Below are 19,522 nucleotides of genomic sequence, written 5' to 3' on the forward strand. Positions count from 1 at the left end.
AAAAGTATTTTGCACAGTTCTTATATTACTTAATGAATTCTGACTTTTTAAATTTTACTTTTTTGCGGCAGAAGTCTGAATTTAATTTAGATTTCTGATTCCCCCCCCCCCAAAACAAACAAACAAACAAACAAACAAACATTCAGATTTTATTCTCAAAATTCTCATTTCCAAATTCTGACTTTTCAACTCAGAAGGTATGACTTCTTAAATTCAAATCTGACTCTTTTCTTACTTTTTGTTTTTGTTGTTGTTTTTTTTTGTTTGTTTGTTTGGTTTTTTTCTGATTTTAATTACAATATTCATTACAAACTTTTTCCTAGAATTTGACTACAATTTTATTTCTGAACATTTTTTTTCTCAGGATTCTGAAAAATGTTATAAGCCCAGAACATTTTTTAGTGGTCAGACACTTTATGTAGACATAAACATAAATAAATACTAAATGAAATGTTAGTTGAGACAGTAATGTTTTGATTTGTTTGCACTCATGTCCATTTGCTGAGTAATGAGAGAAACTCACACTGCATGTGTGAAAATCCACTGTCAGCAAAAACATTGAACCTGTTCTGTATTATTGATGTAGAACCAATAGCAAAGCAGGATTTTCTTTTTGTGGGTGGGTGGGCATGTGTGTTGGGGTGGGGGGGGGGGGTCTTGGTGCTGACTGTGTTGGTTGGGTTGATAGTCTGTAAATGAAGATGAAAACCACCTCGCAGCCCTGCTGTGTTGTGGTTTGATAAACAACAACCGCTCCAGGATCACAGCCTCTTTAAGTAACTCCTAAGAAAGGTAAATAAATTCCATTTTGTTTCCTTAAAAAAATTATTTTTTATAGATAATGTACACATTTAATCAGTTTTATTTAACAACTTTCTAACGTTTTTTTTAAAAGGCCCCTTACCAAATATTTTACAATAATGTACATGTGGTTACTGTTCCAAATACATCACTGATATGTTTTTTAACAATTTATATGATATGCAGTTTATGAGAGATAAAAGAAGCAAATGCCTAGTGAATGGAAGAACAAATGTGCCACATAAGGCCCAGCTAATCCTCGTGTTTACAGAGCATATCGGTCATTCTAGATGTCTGTTGTGTCAGGGTTAGGGAGCATGTAGCTTTTGTTACTGAGCCGCAGGAAATCAAAAGCTTTATCGCCAGCTGAACTGACTGCTGACAGGCTGCTGACAGACTTTCAAAAAGCTCCTCTGCACGTGTCCTAAATGACAATTAATGAAGCGCAGTATCATTTTAATAACATTTTTTTCTTTCTAAAGTTCAACTCAACCTAATCTGTTTTTGCAGCTCTGCTCTGATGGCGGGCCAGCAAAAGCTTCCCTCACTGTGGGTTTGGATGCTGCTTATTGCAGCTTTGTGCCCAGGTGCACAGTATGCATACAGCAAGCGAGCAGGCAGCTTCAGAGGTCGCGGTACTGGTAACAAAGCGCCTCCCTCTCAGAATCGAGGTCTCTCCAAGCAGGGTGTAAAGTGGGCAGGTGCAGCAGCAGCGGGGATGCTGGGAGGCACAGGCACCGGGTACGGGCTGGGGTTCCTTGGAAAGCCAAAGCATGGGTCCGGAAATAACTATGGCCACAAAGCAGTCGCCTCTGAGCAAGATCGACAGCTTTACTACCAGCAAGACCAAAGATGCTGCAACCAGTCTCTCTGGAGAGCCTTCGTTAAAGGTGCTGCCCCTGCTCCTGCGACTCACCTCTTTCTCAGGCTGGGACATGTGGTGCCTTTTCTTACAGCAGCTTGGATAAGAGACGTGTGATCCACCATCTAATTAATGAAAAAGCTGTCATTTATCAAAGTAAATTAAAGCTTTTTTGAACAAATGATCTCTACTGTGTCATTTTATTGGAATTAAATGTCATCATGTCATCCTCATGGAGGATTTTTCTGAGAGTTTGGTTAAAAAAATGCACAAGTAGTCCACTTGTGCATTTTTCTAATAACCCCTCTCTTGATATCCCTTGAAGAGATACAGCAACATTTTAGACGTGAAGATGTCACAGGCCAGAGAAAAGATTTCATGATTTATTTTATTTAACACATGAACATCCAAGACAAACTATATTACACCGTGTTAGTCATAACATCTGAGGAGTATCACGAAATGTTTGCAATTCTGAGTCAAAAACAAGCGATGTCTCTAATGGTAACATGAGCTCAATTACAAAGTTACAGAATATCCACAACTGAGGAGAAATAAGTGCACTTTACAGATATTCCACAGCCTTGATTTAAGGTGGAATTTCCCATCAAATTAAGTCGTTTTGCCAGAATCAACCAAAAAAGCAAAACAGGAACAGTCGAATATAAAAGCTTATTAACAGGAGAGAATAAAAGAAATTTGAAAGCCTGGTCACAAAGAACAACATCAGTATGGGAAGGAGAATTCCATCACTTCGAGATTTTCACACCTAACTTACACAGCATTTTTCCAGAATCCTTTACAAAACTCAGGCATGGAGGAAAAATAAAACAGGATCATAAAAAGTACGGTAAAAAGAAAAGTGAAATGATCACATGAAACACCCACAAAAATAAAAATAATAACAACACCTACTCTTGAAGAAAAAAAAGGAGAACAGATTTTAGTAGTCATACTCGCAGAGACTGTACCATGACAACCGGCGCAAGAAAATAAACAGTAGTATTTACATATCTGAGAAAAACTGTCCTATGAGACTGTTTCCCCATGCTACAATAAGATGTAGGAGATTAGAGGAAGACGCACGGAAACGATGACCAACTTCAGGGCAGACGACTGGAAAATAAGTGGCTATGGAAAGTTAAAATGTGCCTGGGGATATGGATGTAAAACCAAGGCTTTTATGGGAATAAATGTTCTAATGACTCACACACATAATGGCAGAGTTCAACGGGATAAAGGAATGCAGTTTGAGTGCTACCACACCCATTTTAACTAAGGACAGTTTACATACTACAAGGAAATACAGATAAAAGACCGCATCCGTTCAACAGACTGCACAGATTAAAGCAACAAGTGCTATTTGTGCAACTTCACTGCTCATTTATGAACCCATCATGATTACTGTCTACTTTCTGTGAAAAGCTATTACATGCAATAACATAAGTAGCACATATTAAATATGAACCAGGGCGATTCTTTCTACTTTTATTTTTATTTCTGTCTCTGCTGTTCAGCAAACCTCGATGGCTTAAAGTTCACGTGGGAAGTTTGGCTGAATTATTTACAAGGAATTCTTTATCACCATCAAGCAATCTGTAAAAACTATTAGTGACCAGGGTTTGCTTCAGTCTGTGCATGTGCTCTGTGGAGTGAGACTGAGTGGAATCCAAAAAACACACATAAAACTTAAATCCTCCAAAGAGATTTCTCCTAACATTACCCCAGATAATAAACAGGGGTTAAAGTGAGCTGGATTTATTATTACTGATCAGTATTATCGCTGAATGCCTTTATTTTTCATGTGCCACAATCCTGCTGCCAGTTATTACATGCAAATATTTGTCCGGTAATAAGCCAAAAAAATGACATCCCACAACCCACTTATAACCTGAAGTGAACTTTTTCATTCTCATCCCTGTGATGTGTTCATGGTGTAAAGGTAAATAATCCTGGTTACTGTACTTCAGCATCTAGAACATCACAGAGGAGTGAGCATCAAGGCAGTAAAGTTTTTTTTTAAGTGGCGGTAATTTCAAATGCAACTTCTCGAGGACATTAAAATATCACCAAATACACAAACTGTTTCTGTGCAGTCTGTCAATCAACAGAAAACATCTGACAAATGTGTCTGCCAGCTGAAGGGAGAGGGGAAAAGAAGCATTGATGTGCAACACTATCAGAGATGTAGAAAAAGATGTATGAAAGACAGGAAACCGAAGAAGAAGATTATTTTCAAGGGTAAGGATGGCAACACGCAAGGTTTGATAAGCTGAAAATGTAAAACTTCCAATATCCTCGTTCGTTTTAGAGCTCTTAAATGGATCTACACGTGATGTGTTGCCAAATTATCCCAAAATAAATGGAAGCATATTAATTTTGCATTCTTCAAAGGTTGCATGAAAATACCAGGCAAGTTAGTGCAGGCTGCACTGGTTATATTTGCAGTACTGTGGTGAAGTTCACAGTGATTCACTCTGCTGGAGGGGTATGGAGCAGGCTGTTCATGGTCAATGTTAGATTAGATCAAGAGTAGCAAATATTATTACATTCACTAAGCTAATTCTAGCTTTTATACAATGCATCAGCCATGCAGCTCTGGATAGATCTGCTTATAACTTGTTGAATTCAACGTGGTTAAATCCACAAAAAGCAGTGAATACTGAATACAGGAGAAGCAGCACAGCTCAGCTGATCACAGCCTGTATGCACAAATCTGGCCTGCAAGTCATCATGTGACTTATTTCTACGTAATTCTTGTCCCCATGCTGCACAAATACAAACAAATCTCTGAGTTACCCCACTTGCCAAATCCCACTTGTACCCCTAAATATAAGCCATAATGTGGACTATGAGCTTTCATTATTTTTTCATTCTTATCCAAACTATGAAAGAAACTGCCCTGATAGTCTTCCTAAGAAAAAACTGCTAAAGTAATTGTCCTGTCCTGTTTTCTTTCTTTAATCATGAATTTCTGCATTCAGTGTCCAACAATCTGGAGATAAAAAGTGCAAAATATGGATCCAAAATAAATTAATATAAAGTATAGTGAACATCTAAGACAGATCTAACTGTAACACTTGAAACTGAGTGCCACACTTGAAATAGACATTTTTAGTCAGTATGTACATGTCAATATTTTTTATATAATAGATATTAAAAGACTGTACTCTCTGGAAGTATGCAGCTGTGGTTTGCAATGTGGAGCTACTATAATATAAGCAGGAAATGAGTGTGTGCATATGATGGAGGCAGTAGAAAGCCATTTGAAGTGAAGTGGAAGGTGTTTTCTCACTGGAGCAGGAGCATGCTGGACAATAGCATCACGGAGGAAGTGAGAAGATGAATGAGCCCTTGGCTCAGAGGGCTAGAGCGACTTAGCTGATATTGTTGTTCAGTTTTACGTTCCTTCAGAAATTGCTCGGAGTACTTCATGTATTTCTCTACACACCGCCGCGACTTCACTTGCTCAATCAGGGCTGGGTATCCAATCTCCTCAATGCTGACGGTGTCGTCATCTGCGTCCTCAGCTGCACTCTTGGATGTGGAAGAGCCTTGATCCTTAAACATATCAGTCGAATTCATGCAGCGACTCATGAAGCTTTCGTAGGTCTCAGCACGTGGAGGAGGGCTGTAGACATAATCACGGCCATAGTCTTTTTGATCTGTTGACTGGGTGCCATAACGACGCTGCATGTAATTATTGTAGTAGTACTCTTCTTCAGGGTTACGGAAAGTGAAATGTGGTCGGGGGAAGCGTCCTAATCCATATCCAACTGCCATTCCAGCCAAAGCACCGACGCCTGCAGCCACCATGGCTTTTTTGGCAAAACTTGGTGACTTGGGCGCATACCCCATGTTCTGCACAGAACGAGAAAAAGGTGACCCTGCCATCCCATAGCCATAGCCTCCTCCACCAAAGCGGGGACTCAGAATCTTATTATTTGGGTTCCAGTTGGAGTAGCCACCAACTGCTCCACCAGGGTAACCTCCTGGATAACCTCCTGGATTTGAACCAGGCACATTCCAACCTGGTCGTGTGTTTCCAGTTTGGACTGGGTAACCACCTGGATACTGGTAAGGATACCTTCCTGGGTTTTGTGGATAACCACCCGCTGCTGGGAAACCCCCACCTGGATGCTGATTAGGATAATTCTGGTTTGGATAACCTCCAGCAGGGTACTGATTAGGATAACCTCCGGGGTTGCTACCAGCTCTGCCTGGATATTGGTTGGGGTAGCCTCCGGCAGCTGGATTTTGATTTGGATAATTTCCTCGAGCTGGGTTTTGATTAGGATACCCTCCTGCTGGGTATCCACCTGCAGGGTTCTGGTTCGGATAACCTGCAGGATTGCCTCTGCCAGGGTACTGATTTGGGTTGCTACCGGCACCTGGATAACTTGGCTGGTTCTGTTTGGGATAAGGGTAACTTCCACCAGGAGGATAAGGATTGGTGTTTCGATTAGGACTCTGTGGCTGACGAGGGTAGTTTCCTGGTTGAGAGTTGGATGTCTTTGAATTTGTCCAACCCTTGTTGCTGCTGGATGAAGATTTTCCCCTGCTGCTGCTGCTGCCACCTCTTTTAGCACATGCCAGCTCAGTGGTCAAAAGCGACATGATAAGAAGAGACACAAGAACCATCTCACACAACCTCCCCATCATGGCCCTAAAAGGAAAAGTCATGGTTGTAAACACCCGTATATATATATATATACACACACATATATATATATAATAAACAAACATCTCTTCATTTTAAGTGTGTTGTATAGGCATAAGATTAAAAAGAGTCAGCTGCACTTTTTTTCGATAACGATCAATAAGAAACAATGTATCATTCTGGCTATATCTATTTATATATTTATATAACGTGTATAGCTAGAACACCCTCATTTAATCCTTGTCCTATTTAAAATTTAGAAATGGTGTCAATCGCATTATTATCTTATCATTTGATGATAACAATAATAATGATAATGATAATGATAATAATAATTAATGAACAAATTTAGGGTTCATAAACGTGAGGCTGTTATCACTGCATCATCCTTCCCCTTCCATTAGAAAAACATAACGGAGCCATATTATAACGGATGTGTGTGTCGTCTTTTTATCTCGCCGAACCAATCAGCAAAGCGTTTTATAATAGCATCACAATTAAATGAAATGTGATGAAGGCTAATATCTTACCAGGAATTGGTGTTTTGTGTGTAAGCGTCGATAATTCGAGTGCGTTTGTTGTTCTCGCTCCGTCTTCTCTCCGCTCCCTAAAGGGACCAGGGTGGTTTCTTCCAAATGCGGTGCGCTCGTTTTTTATCATAGGAAGCACCGGATTAAATGTTCCAACGATGCGAAACAACAGCATGTATACTAAAACTATTTTTACCTGCAAAACTGGTATTCTTACTTAGAATACCAGTTTTTAGTGTAAAACTAATGGCGACCATATCAGAAAGTGTCCTATAAGGGAGGCTAAACAGTATTAATTATATATCCGCACCGTCCGTTACGACTGTCAGCTACGTCCCGTTATTCACGACAAGCGCACATATGTACCCTACATAGAATGTATTTCCGGTCAGGCCTCTTTACCAACAGCCTGATAACAGTTTCAGTGGCGAGCCTAGGGTTTTTTGGGGAAACGGAACAAAAATGACAAGACCTCCTCCAACCACAGTTCAATGCAATTAAATAATAAAATAAATAAATGATACTAACAATTTAAGTGGATTTTTTTAGGTGTATTGATCTGAAATGACAAAAAAGGAACACTGCAAATGTAAAAATATTTACAGCTTCAGTGAACCATTAATCCTTAATTTCTAGGAAAATCTGAATGAAAGGAATGCATTTGCTTTGGGAGTTTTGATGATAGAGGTGGACATGATGAGTAACAGCTGAAATAGATAACTTTGAGGGCATGATATCCCATACTTATGTGTTGTACAGAGTGGATCGACTGAAAGGGAACAGTAATTAAATAAAAGCTCAAGGGAAGATGGCAGACAGAAACAGTGGTAAGAAGAAAGAACTGGCAGGTGGCTCTATAAAATTCAAAGAAAAATTGACATAATGAGGAAAACGGGACAAAAGGATTAAATTACCATATCCAAATTATGCTTTGGTCATACAGGATTAAACGGTACATTATTTAAATTGGGATAACATACTACAGGGAATTTCGGCTGTTTTCAAGAAGAGACTTAGAACAAGTTTGAAAACTCATCAGCAACCCAAGTCCCTTTAGCTTGAGCCAACTTCAGCTTATACACACATATAAATATACATTTGTTTAGCGATATCTCATATATATATATATATGTTGCATATCTGTCCATGCATGAAAGCATCAAATGCTTATACCCATGTTTTTCTTATTTTTATCCATCTGCAGAATGCTCTTTGTTTGTTTATTTATTTTTGGCCATATTTAAGGCAACCTTTTAATTATCGAGGTTTTAAATGGTTAACACCTTGTGGTAAACCCTCTCTATTCGCTCTTGTAACATGACCTTATTATGGTTGACTTGAAAAATGCTTTCAAGTCTATCATACACAATGCACTCTTCACTTGGCTCAGTATTGTCAAGGGGATTTTCATCACCATAGAAAGGATCCTGCAATCATCCCCCCACTGTTGTTTCTTGTACAACTCAAGTCTTTTCATGCTGCTGAGGTTTCCAGTGCACCCCCTTCCTGCAGAATATACCAGAAGGTTATTTTGACCAGTCATATTTCTGTATTCTTTCTGGTAATTTTGTTTTGAATTTTGCAGCCTGGAGATGTAAATGCCACATTTAGAATTAACTCCAGGCATTTATTCGGTTAATTAGCTAACAAAGACAAAAACAATGAAATAGCCCACACATGTTGGAGAAACTTCAGAGCCAATTGTCCAAGTACTCAATTACGTTATAAACAAGAGGGCTACATATTAGAGAGCTTACCAAACCCTTCTTTTAATTTTCTTGTCTTTACATTAGCACTTTGTAACACTGCAGTAGCTTATAGTGAAATTTCAAATGCATTAAAAGTATAATTTGCATTTCCTTTATCTAAAATACTAAAAAAAATTCAATTACTTAAAAATTATTTACAGTATATTTGTTGGCCGTTTCATTTTAAAATACTTGAAGGTACTCATTTCTTAAAAATATTTATCCTACACTTTATAATACTTCTAAATCCCTATAAAACCTCCAAATTTCCCCTTTTAGTTTTAGGTTATCATGTATAGACCCCAAATTTTAAAGAAAATTAGAACATGTTAAATGTTCTAGGGCTGCATTATTGGGTGCAACCTACGTTAAGCCCATATTTATTGCATAAGTTAGCTAAAAACAACAAAAGATGAATTTGGACACCCCCACGGTGAACCTGGTGGGCGGGGCCACGTTACGGCACGCGACGTCACGGTTGTAAACACCCGTATGTACTCGCATTGTGTCCCGTGGAAACATGTCGGGGAGGAGAGAGCCCAGTGGAGGAACTGCTTCGTCTATCAAATGCTCACCTGAGACATAAACCGAAAGCGACAGAGTCAGAAAGGAAACGGCGGCGTGTTTGTTCGAGTTTGGAGCAACTGCAGCCTTCCGCTGTCACAGAAGCGAGCCGGTCGGGATCGGATGGACGACTAAAGACAGACAGCCGGGGCTTGATCTGAAGACTTAGCCTCGCAGGCAGGTGGTCGAGCCGGTTAGAGAGAAAGAGCGAGAGAGGGGGGACAGCGTGTACGATCTCGGATCAGAACGGGGTTTCTCCTTGCTAGGGGATGTTATCCGTACTGTCTTATGGCAGACTGGTAGCCAGGGCTGTCCTGGGCGGACTCTCTCAGACGGACGGTCGGGACTACAGTCTGATCACCGCCAGTTATGGTTTCGGTAAAGACTTTCGCAAGGGGATCCTGAAGAAAGGGATGTGCTACGGTGATGATGCTTGCTTCATTGCACGGCACAAGACGGCTGATGTATTGGGTAAGGATTCAGGGCTCTGCAAATGGCTTGCATGAAAGTTAGACGCCCTCTGTGCTCGGTTGACCTTCAGTGAGTTTAGCCAGCACGTGTGCCGACCCGTCGGATCAAAACACACCAGCCCCCCTCCCCGCTCACACATAAAAAAAAAAGACAGCACTTTAACCCGGATAAAACAAGACTCTAACCCGGATAGACGCTTAAAGCATATCTGTACGCACATAGCACCTGCACTCACGTCATTACTTTAATAAATGACATTTATTTTACTGTTAGGGGGTAGTTTTCAGGTGAAACGCTAAATGACCTTTCACCTACATGTGTCCCCACTGTGGGATACACTGCGATGACGTAGGCTGTTGCAATCACAACATTAGAAGACGTAAATCGGCCTTATTTTATTCGGACGTGGCAAAAAATAGAGCTCATTAAAACGTATCAGACTTAACACTACAATGTCTTGCAAAGGTCAGAATGGTTGAGCATGGAGGCAGCCATGTTGCTAATAGCATCATTAGCCTATTAGCTTAGCTAGCAGGCTAAGCTTGCTTTGTCCTCGCCACCTCCTGCTGCCAAAGACTTAAACTACCACGTGGTTGGTTAGACACACGCAAGGTGTATTTCATAGTTTAGAAGGTGTGTTTAGTGTTAAACGTTTAGGTTGGTTAGAGAAATAAAATTGACATTTCTGAGGAACACATGGCAACACGTGTATACACGGCAAGGAGAAATGGAAGTGGAATCTGTGAGACTTCAAGTCAGAGTGTTGAAAACGTCCCTTGCTTTAATTCAGGCTGATGGAAATCGTAGTGAAGGGCGTAGCTGACAGTGATGATCAAGCAGTGCAGAAGAAAATGCGTGGGGTTTTCCAGGATGTATAATATTTTCACTTTCTTTTTAAAGGTTACTTTCACCTCTGTGAGAAAGGGAAAATAATTCCAAAGTCACAGCCTTATAAACTATGGAAGCAATATTCCCAGTAGTCTGTGTGCTGTAGAAAGAAATACTTTCAAAACAACTAAGCAGGGAGTTAAGAGGAAACACATAGATTCTCTGAAAGTCAAATACTATGAGCATGTAGTGGGGAGAAAAGTTATACATCATTATTACATTATTCTCATTGTTATGTACATATTTCTTTTACAACTGTCTTCTGACAAAAAAAAAATACTGGTGCAGATATTCACTTGCCATCCTCTTTGGCCATTGAACTAAACAGAACTTAAGTAAAATCATCTGGTCTTGGAAAAAAATTGCTTTGCATCAGCTTTCAAATGAATGTGCAAATAAAGGCATTTATGAGGTGATTGATGTGAAGCCACAATGTGTAAATATATTTAAACTGACTTTAGAAGTCATTTGGACGCAAGTAACCTTACCGGTATACCACAAAAATTATATGCATTTTGGAACCACGTGCTTACAAGTACAAACTTGAATGATTCATGTAGCACCTACAGGATATTAGATTACGTTTGTTTGTGTGTCTAGAGCTAAAGAGACTTTGGTTCCTGATGAGGTTTCAAAATCAATTTGTATCTTTGCTGTTCTGACTCATGGTGTGCAACTAGAATGAATCAAAAGTAAAATAAAACAGGAAGCTAGTAGATTATGAGGTATCAGTGTGTAAATATGAATTACACACAAGATGTTAAAGAGTATACAATTATTTCTGTTCCATAGCTGCAAGTAACACATTTTCCGGGGTAAAATTCTTACACTTCAGGTAAACTAGATAAATTAGGCACACACGAAGCAGTACATGAGAAGTTACAATGGAAAGATAATAAACCAATGTGTTCCTGTTTAGCAGGGATACAGACACCAGAGAGAAAAGCAGTTCAGTAATCAATAAAGCATCAGCACCTAGAAAAGAAAGATCAGAAGAGCAGTGTGGCTGTGCAAATATAGACATGATGCATTGACCTTGGAAGGAAAAGAAAGTCATGTCTGCTGTAAAAAATAAAGATAACTTAATAAAAATTCAACAACTAAAATCAGCCAAACTGCTACCAGCAGATGTTTGGTATTTACACTTTTGAAATGCCTGATCAATCCTCTGTCACGAATCTGGTGTTAATAAGGTATTGTATGGTAGTGGTTCAGTAGTAAAACAAATGTTTTTAATTCCTTTTTTTTCCCCATCAGGCGTAGCAGATGGCGTAGGTGGTTGGCGGGACTATGGTGTCGACCCATCTCAGTTCTCTGCAACCTTAATGAAGACCTGTGAGCGACTGGTGAAGGAGGGTCGCTTCACACCCAGTAATCCAGTGGGCATCCTGACGTCTGGCTACTACGAGCTCTTGCAGAACAAAGTTCCCTTGCTAGGTGAGTACATAGAGATGATCCACCTGGTTACAAACACAGCAAGTGGTGGAGCGAGCTCAGCCGTGCTGAGAGAAATAAATAACATAGCTGCAGTATGAGTCACACTGTGAGTATTGGCCCTGCTCACCGAGCACAGAACACAAGCTCTGTCCTGAGTTATACTATCTGTTTAATATGGAATCTCTTCTTCTACCTTGGCAATTACTAATATACAGCCTTTAAGTGCGTGATCAGTTCATCAAGAGGGAACCAAATTATGCTTCAACGATTGTGTTAGTTGGCGAGGTATATATATTATGTGAATTTTGTTTGACACAAACCTTTGTCCCACCGAGTGATTTAAAACCAGAGAGGTAACTATCTTTGATTGGGCAGTGATTTCTTATGCTAACACTTGGTAGTTGAAATTCAGCGATCTTGTGACTCCCCACAATTTGCCCTATTACGCAGGCCAAACACTTTGCCCCCTGCCAGAGCTTCAAAAGGTCATGAGTCTGTCTGTAACTGATACTACAGGAGGGTCAGTGAGATTTTAAAAGTAGGTTAACACCAAGCACGTGATCAAGGTCTCATATCTTGGCTCAGTGTCCCTGGCCAAGAGTTAGTGCAGACGCAGGTTAGCTGTCGTTAAATTTAGTTGGCATACTTTTATTTTGGAAAGTCGTGGCAAGGTCAGCTCTTGACCTTCTCTGCTCAAGGTTACCTGAATTGTTGCTAGTAGCTGTCACTGGGAATGCAATCTTTTTGGTTGTTTTTTTTTTCCGTCTGTATTATATTTCTTCCACTCTCCATGGATATATTAGATTCACAATGAGGACACTCACAAAGACTACTTTGTACTGGTTGGGCAACATAACTCTTTTCTTTTGCCCTGATCAAATTATCTGTTTGTATACATAACCTTAGTGTTGTTTTACTCCGCTTTATTTTCAGGAAGCAGCACGGCCTGCATCGTAGTTCTGGATCGGCGGAGTCACAGGCTACATACGTGTAACCTTGGCGACTCTGGCTTTTTAGTGGTACGTGGTGGAGAGGTGGTCCATCGCTCGGACGAGCAACAGCACTATTTTAATACACCCTTCCAGCTGTCCATCGCTCCTCCGGGAGCCGAGGGAGTCGTGCTCAGTGACAGGTCAGTTGCTCAGTGTTAGATATATCTTTGTAAATAAATAAAACTATATTAGATAGATGCTGGGCTGGGCTGGTAGTTGTACAGCACTGTACATGTCCTGCTTACAGCAGGCTCGGATAAAATGGTAAAGGCATATCATTCCATTCTGAGCATCCCTACTTGCAGTCATTGGGTTTGCGTGCCACTTTGTAATGCAAAGCAGGATTTAAAATAGAAGTGCAGGTCATGATCTCTGTCATTTTCGCTGCCAAGCTAATTTGTGGACAGCTTAATTAGCCCAACTTATCAAAAACATGACTCATCTCTCATGTGGGAAGCAAATATCATAGCATAAAGGCCTTTATGTTGTTGTTTGCCATGTAAACAGAACCTGCTTTTCACCTCACACACTAAAGTGTGTGCAGGTGTGCACAGGTTTGCTGGCCAAACCAATTTACATCTGTTATGACTGGCATCAACTCTAATAAAGCTTTTGTAACATGATCTGTTTTTATGTCTGAATTGCCAGATGATGTCAGTGATTACCTGGATTTGGCTAGAGTTGGTAGCAACAACAAAAAGTGTCCTTCTTTAGAAGTTTTCCTTAGTGTTTTTAGCTCTCTGCAGACATCAGGAATGTTACTTTCAAATTGCCCGTTCCTCCATGGATACAGGCTTTCAGTACTAGCAAGCCATGGCAATGGCAACTGATAAACAAGAGGGAAACTCTGTAATCCATTTGGAGCAGTCTAGATGTTTTGTTTGACTTTTCTCACTGGTTTGGCAGGTTTAATGGGTTAACGTTCCCATTAAAGTACATTTATAGACCTGTTTAAATGTCATCATAAATTAAGACCAAGCAGAAATATGAGGCTCCCAGGTAATAAAACCTCAGTCTGAGACTTGTGTATGGTGGTAGGAAGTGACAGGCCATGCCGGCATTCGGCACGGACAGAGAAGTAAACGGAGAAGTCAGGTTTTACGTCAGCTGTCACATTAAACGCTCACACTCCATCTTCAAAATTTAGCAGAGTGGCTTCTGACCTGCTTAATTCCACACTTAAAACTGTTGCCAGCAGCTCAGGTGCTTCGCGCTCTAGTTTCACTTCATGATCTTCCCGTGCTTCCTTGTTTCCTGTAGTCCCGAAGCGGCTGACAGCTCCTCTTTCGACGTGCAGCTTGGTGACATCATCTTAACCGCAACAGACGGTCTCTTTGACAACATGCCAGACTACATGATTCTTCAGGAGCTCAAAAAACTCAAGGTATCACTTCAACATGTCAGCTTATGCTTATATGTGTTGGAAACAAATTCAAATTTTAATGCTTTTTTTATTATTGCATCTCGTTTCAGACTACCAACTATGACAGCATCCTGCAGACTGCACAGAGCATTGCAAAGCAAGCTCATGATCTTGCCTACGACCCTAATTATATGTCCCCTTTTGCACAGTTTGCCTGTGACAATGGCCTGAATGTAAGAGGTAAGGTTACTGTTAGCTCCCTTTAAAAGCACCATACACATAACTGCAGTATAATGTTTTTACAGCACGCCCCTTTTCCTGATTAATATTAATAATAAGTTTTGGTTGTACAAATTTTGGAGATGGCACTATTATTTATCATGTTTTGAATAATTAATTAATAAACATTGAAATAAACATAATTTGTGTGTTATTAGATGCATAATGAGGAGCATACAAACATACATACTCCAAAGTACTTTTGATGTCCTTAATAAAACTGTACACTGTTAATATTAGTAGTTGGCCACAAAAGACACAAGTTAAGGATGTCTCGCTGGGGCTTTATACTTCAGCAGTAAATCTACACTGTAACTATGTCGTAACCGCAAACCCATCTGAAACTCTACATCGCAACCTGATGTGAATCTCCATAGAAACCTAACTACACACGGCACAAAACTGTTGCCGGTTCACTACAGTCGATACCTCCTGTGCATTTCCAGCTGCGTTTTTGAATTTGTCAGTGAGAGAAAAACACTCATCACCTCAATCTAAGAAATAACAATCATAACATGAATTGAAATTCTCACAAATGTCAGCAAATCTTTGGAGGGAGATTGCTGAAACTATCTGAAGGGATGTATGTCATAGGCTCTACAAAGATTGCTCACAGAAGTCCAAATCAGGCCTTAAACCACTCAGACTTTTAAATGTGATTCTCCTTGTGTTGACTAAAAGTTGCTTTACACAATAAGATTTCAGCAGTTATACTTTATATTTGAAGCCACATTACATGACACGTTTGTAATAAGCTTGGTTAAAGCATTTTTTCAATCAGTTTATCTAGACCTATTGAGGCTCTGACGTCTGCAGTTCCTCCGCTGTGTCCTTGGCGTGGTCATGATAACACACATGAGACGAAACTCCTGCTGGCACAACCAGTTTTTTTTCTCTGTAGGAATCCCAAGCATTTAGTTTTTGCAAGTTTAACCTTGATGATGGCTGACCACCGCTTTACAGCTAATACGAAACAAATCACTACAATTATTGTTATATGCGGCTTTAACACTATTATGAAATAGAAAAGTCTTCTCCTATATATTCAGGAGGTCTTATAATTAAAAAGTACTTTGCATGAACTAGTTCTTACATTTCCTCACTTTATCTTTGTTTTCTTGTCCTGCAGGAGGGAAGCCAGATGACATCACGGTGCTGCTCTCTATCGTGGCTGAATACACAGACTAAAATGTGTGTGTGGGTGCGTGTGTGTTTGAGTGCGCTTCTCTGGGGCTGTTCCTTCTTCGCCGCCTGCCTGAGTCTTCCACCTGCGGCCCTCCCGAAATGCACTGCGTCCTGTGGGGCTGACAGGGGAGGCCCGCCAACACCACGGCACACACTCCTTACAGCACGGCCCGTGTTAACATTTAGTTTTCTTCCGCTGGTTTTGTTTTGGTGCTTGAGCGGCTGAGGGAAGGCAGGCAGCTAGAACGTTTTGTTTTTTCTTTCATGTTGATCGTGATGCAGGAGGAGCAGAGAGAGAGAGAGAGAGACGGGCGGGAAGATGCCTTTCATTCTTCAACGTCTCATCCTGTAGCATCAACATCTTTTTCAATGATGTGACAGCCCAGGACAGATGGACGGCCTGTAGGCTTTAAAATCTGAAATAAAAATGTGATAAGGAGTAAGCCATGGGTTTGGATTCTTTAGAGCTTAGTAACAGATTTAGCAGGCGAAACCTGGCTATTGGTCTCTGTTGTTAATCTGTTCCATGTGGTAAATGTGTTTGAACAAAGCATGTAGACTAGACTGAGGAAGCTGCTGCTGGGATGTTGTTTGAGTATGAAATGTACGAGTTGGGATTAAGTGTCTTTGCTCAGATCAAAACTCTGTAATAAGAAACTGTAACACTTATTAAAGCTTTCACATGAAGGTTAATCAGGTTTTGTCGCTTGGCCGAGGGAACCGCACCTCCTGATGAGTTGTAAATATTTTTGTTTTTTGAGAAACTTGTTCTGGCCTTTCTGTTGTCTTTGAATTGGTTGTTAAAGCGAAGAGCTGTTTCGTTACTTTATGGAAGATCTACACATGCTCTCGTATACTTTCTTGTACAGATACTAATCTCCAGGTGATTTTCATCAATACCACACTTCCGTTTGAAAGTTGAAAGTCGCTTCCTGAGATTAATCTCTGAAGCAGTCGTGTTGCAGAAAGGCCGCTAAAACATATGACTGGTTTGTGTGGCATATTTGAGAAGCTGTTGTACGTAATGTTTATATTTGTTATAAAGCTCAAGTTAGCATCTGGGAATGCTTACAATTGCAGTGATAGGTCAGGAACAAATTCAAAGGAGAAAGATGTATTTTTTAAACCTTATTTTGTTTTAAAAGCTACAGACTGAAGCATATGCAGATGTGACAAACGTCCCGTGGATGACTAAAAGATCCAGGTATCTTAAAAAAAAGAAGAAGAAATGTGCATTGTGTGAGTCTGCTTCAAATGTTTTGTTTCTCTGTCCCTCATTTTCCTGTTTCATTTGTTTGCTGCTGCTTTTGTTAGTCACGTATGACTTGATTTGCATAACCGCTGTGACCGTGATTGCGACGAGTGCGTAAACGTGCGCTCTGGATTTCACCAAACTACACGAATCAAAGACACTGATGATACCGTTCTGCTTATGAGGGTCTAACACTTCACCTAAGTGTTGTGGATAAACTCTTTACAATTTAAAAGCATGTGCACCAAAGACACATTTTCTTTGTGTATCTCATTATGCTCTTTTTTTTTTTTTTTTTTTTTTTTTTTTTTGACACAAACATCATACAGCAATACTCTAAATACTCTAATTTTCTTGTTCTATGTGTGTGTGATGGCCAGAGGTCTGTGTGGAAATGTTCAGAATTACATTAAAGTGTATTTTCTATTCCTAAAGTTGTATCATATTCCTGGTTTTAAGTTATATGTAACTGGTTATCTGTAAGTAACTATAAAGACAGGTTTTTAAAAGAAAAACCAAAGAAGGGAAGCCATAGTTCACAATTAGGGCACTGCTCTGGAAGCACCACTGTAATGGTAACAGTCACTGTGGTGCTTATCTAACAATCACGGTAGAAGTTGTACTGTTGCTGCCATACTTGAATCCACTGATCCACCATGCATTTTATTACTAGAGAGCAGTTCATATGTGCAATTTGGCAGCAGTTTGTGCTACAATGATTGCATTTCACATCAAATTAGGCAGGTTTTTCTTCCTCATAAACATAATGGGGGTAATGATTTGCATATCTGTCCTGCTTTCATCATTGTTTTTGTTTTTTGTGTAGTTTCTATTTTAGTGTAATTTCTCACTGTTTTAGGCTCTTCTTGTCTTTGAGGGGTTTATGTAAGAAAAAAAAAGGGGGGGGAATGTCTGTTTCTCAAATATAGACCTATATTTGACAGAGAGATGTAACCCTTATGCAGGAGGGGGTGTGAACTTGCAGTATGAGGGTGAGCACAGTTTCAGCCTTAACCAATAGCTTGACCTGTAATCAAGAGGCCTTTCCTGTCATTGCAAGCTTGTGTCGTCCCTGCCGTGTTGCCCGGTGTTTGATGTAAATGAAATGTGGACATGTCTTTTTCTCTTATAAAGCCGTTCTCAAAGGTGCTTCTGCAGTCTGTATGGTATGATTGTCCTGTTCCCAGCAAGCGTATGAAAGATAAACTTATGTCTACAGTGAAACAATGCAGGTCTAATTTATGTAAATATGTTTTAAAATATGTACAATATTTAAATAAACAACCTAGTATTTATACTAAACTTGTTTAGGTGTCTTCTTTATGCATATCATGTTTGAAGTAGTAACTTAACTCAAGGGATAAACAGGATAAGTCAATTACAATAACCTACCTATGTCCCCACGAGGGACAAAAACCCTGTAGGAGTTTAAACCTCTGTGGGAGTGTCCCCCCAAGAGGGACAAAAGGGGGGATACTCCCACAGGGTTTAAATCTGGGACTCTCCACCATTTGATCCTGGAACTGAAGAAGCTTCTTGGATGAGAGGTGAAATGTCTTTAAGCAACTTAAAGAAGTCCAGACGCTTTTCTTTCCAAGCTCCTTAGACTACGATGACCTGGATGACTGAGAACCTTCACAGAGACGTTAAAGAAACTGTTGGACATTATGGACAATGCTGGGCATCCTCTGCACATGGCCATAAACAGCCAGAGGAGTCTATTCAGTGACAGGTTGTTTCTTCTAAAGTCAAGAACCAACAGACTTAAAAATGCTTTTGTCCCACACGCCCTAACTCCTCGCTGGAGGGGAGAGGGAGGGGAAACGGGGACAAATGAGGGCGGGAACAACTAATCATTAGTGCCTTTTTCACTGTGCAATATTTCCTTCTTTTTTTTTTTTTAAATATCCAGCGGTGTAATAGACTTGCAATAGTTGAAATGTGCAATTCCCTGGTATTCTTATTCTTATTTATCCCTGTTGTATACTCTGTATTTATATGTGTCTCTGTATTTATATGTGTATATACGGTACATTTCTGCTCACATTCTGCAACTTCTGTCGGTGCTGTGCTAATGGAAACAGAATTTCCCAGAGGAACCCACCTGAGGGATAAATAAAGTTTCATCTAATCTAATATAACTTAACCTGAAACCCAAATACCTGATCGGCCAGTCACATGGCAGCAAGTTAATGGAAGTAGACATGGTCAAGACGTTCATACTGAGCACCAGAATGGGAAAGGAAGGAGATTTAATTTACTTTAAATGTAGCATAAATACACATAAAATACAGTTCTGCAAAAAAAGAAAAAGATACTGCATGTCAACAAGTGTATTATGTATGAGAACATATATGAATGTATAACACATTGTGCAGGGGGGTACTTTAGTGACACACTTTGGGCTCCTTAGTACCAACTGAGCATCATTTGAATGTCACAGCTTATCTGTTTGTGACTTATAGGTGTCCTTTGTGTGTTTTTCTAGCC

The 19,522-nt window shown here is 39.9% G+C and overlaps 2 protein-coding genes across 2 annotated transcripts; one reads left to right on the plus strand and one right to left on the minus strand.

Moving 5' to 3' along the window:
- Positions 1-2,032: 2,032 nt before the first annotated feature.
- LOC120714153 (calcium-binding protein P-like) lies at positions 2,033-6,997 on the minus strand. The gene is made up of 2 exons (XM_040000215.1): positions 6,854-6,997; positions 2,033-6,329 (listed from the first exon to the last, which is right to left on the minus strand). The coding sequence occupies exon 2, from the start codon at positions 6,323-6,325 to the stop codon at positions 4,955-4,957; it is 1,371 nt and encodes a 456-aa protein (XP_039856149.1). The 5' UTR covers positions 6,326-6,329; positions 6,854-6,997; the 3' UTR covers positions 2,033-4,954.
- A 2,093-nt stretch (positions 6,998-9,090) lies between these two features.
- On the plus strand, positions 9,091-18,334 carry LOC120714286 (protein phosphatase PTC7 homolog). The gene is made up of 6 exons (XM_040000420.1): positions 9,091-9,636; positions 11,782-11,961; positions 12,895-13,093; positions 14,214-14,337; positions 14,427-14,556; positions 15,725-18,334. The coding sequence occupies exons 1-6, from the start codon at positions 9,435-9,437 to the stop codon at positions 15,781-15,783; spliced, it is 894 nt and encodes a 297-aa protein (XP_039856354.1). The 5' UTR covers positions 9,091-9,434; the 3' UTR covers positions 15,784-18,334.
- The last annotated feature ends 1,188 nt before the right edge of the window (positions 18,335-19,522 follow it).

This window comes from Simochromis diagramma, unplaced genomic scaffold (genome assembly GCF_900408965.1).
Source record: "Simochromis diagramma unplaced genomic scaffold, fSimDia1.1 OVJJ01000596.1, whole genome shotgun sequence".
Classification (NCBI taxonomy): Eukaryota; Metazoa; Chordata; class Actinopteri; order Cichliformes; family Cichlidae; genus Simochromis; species Simochromis diagramma.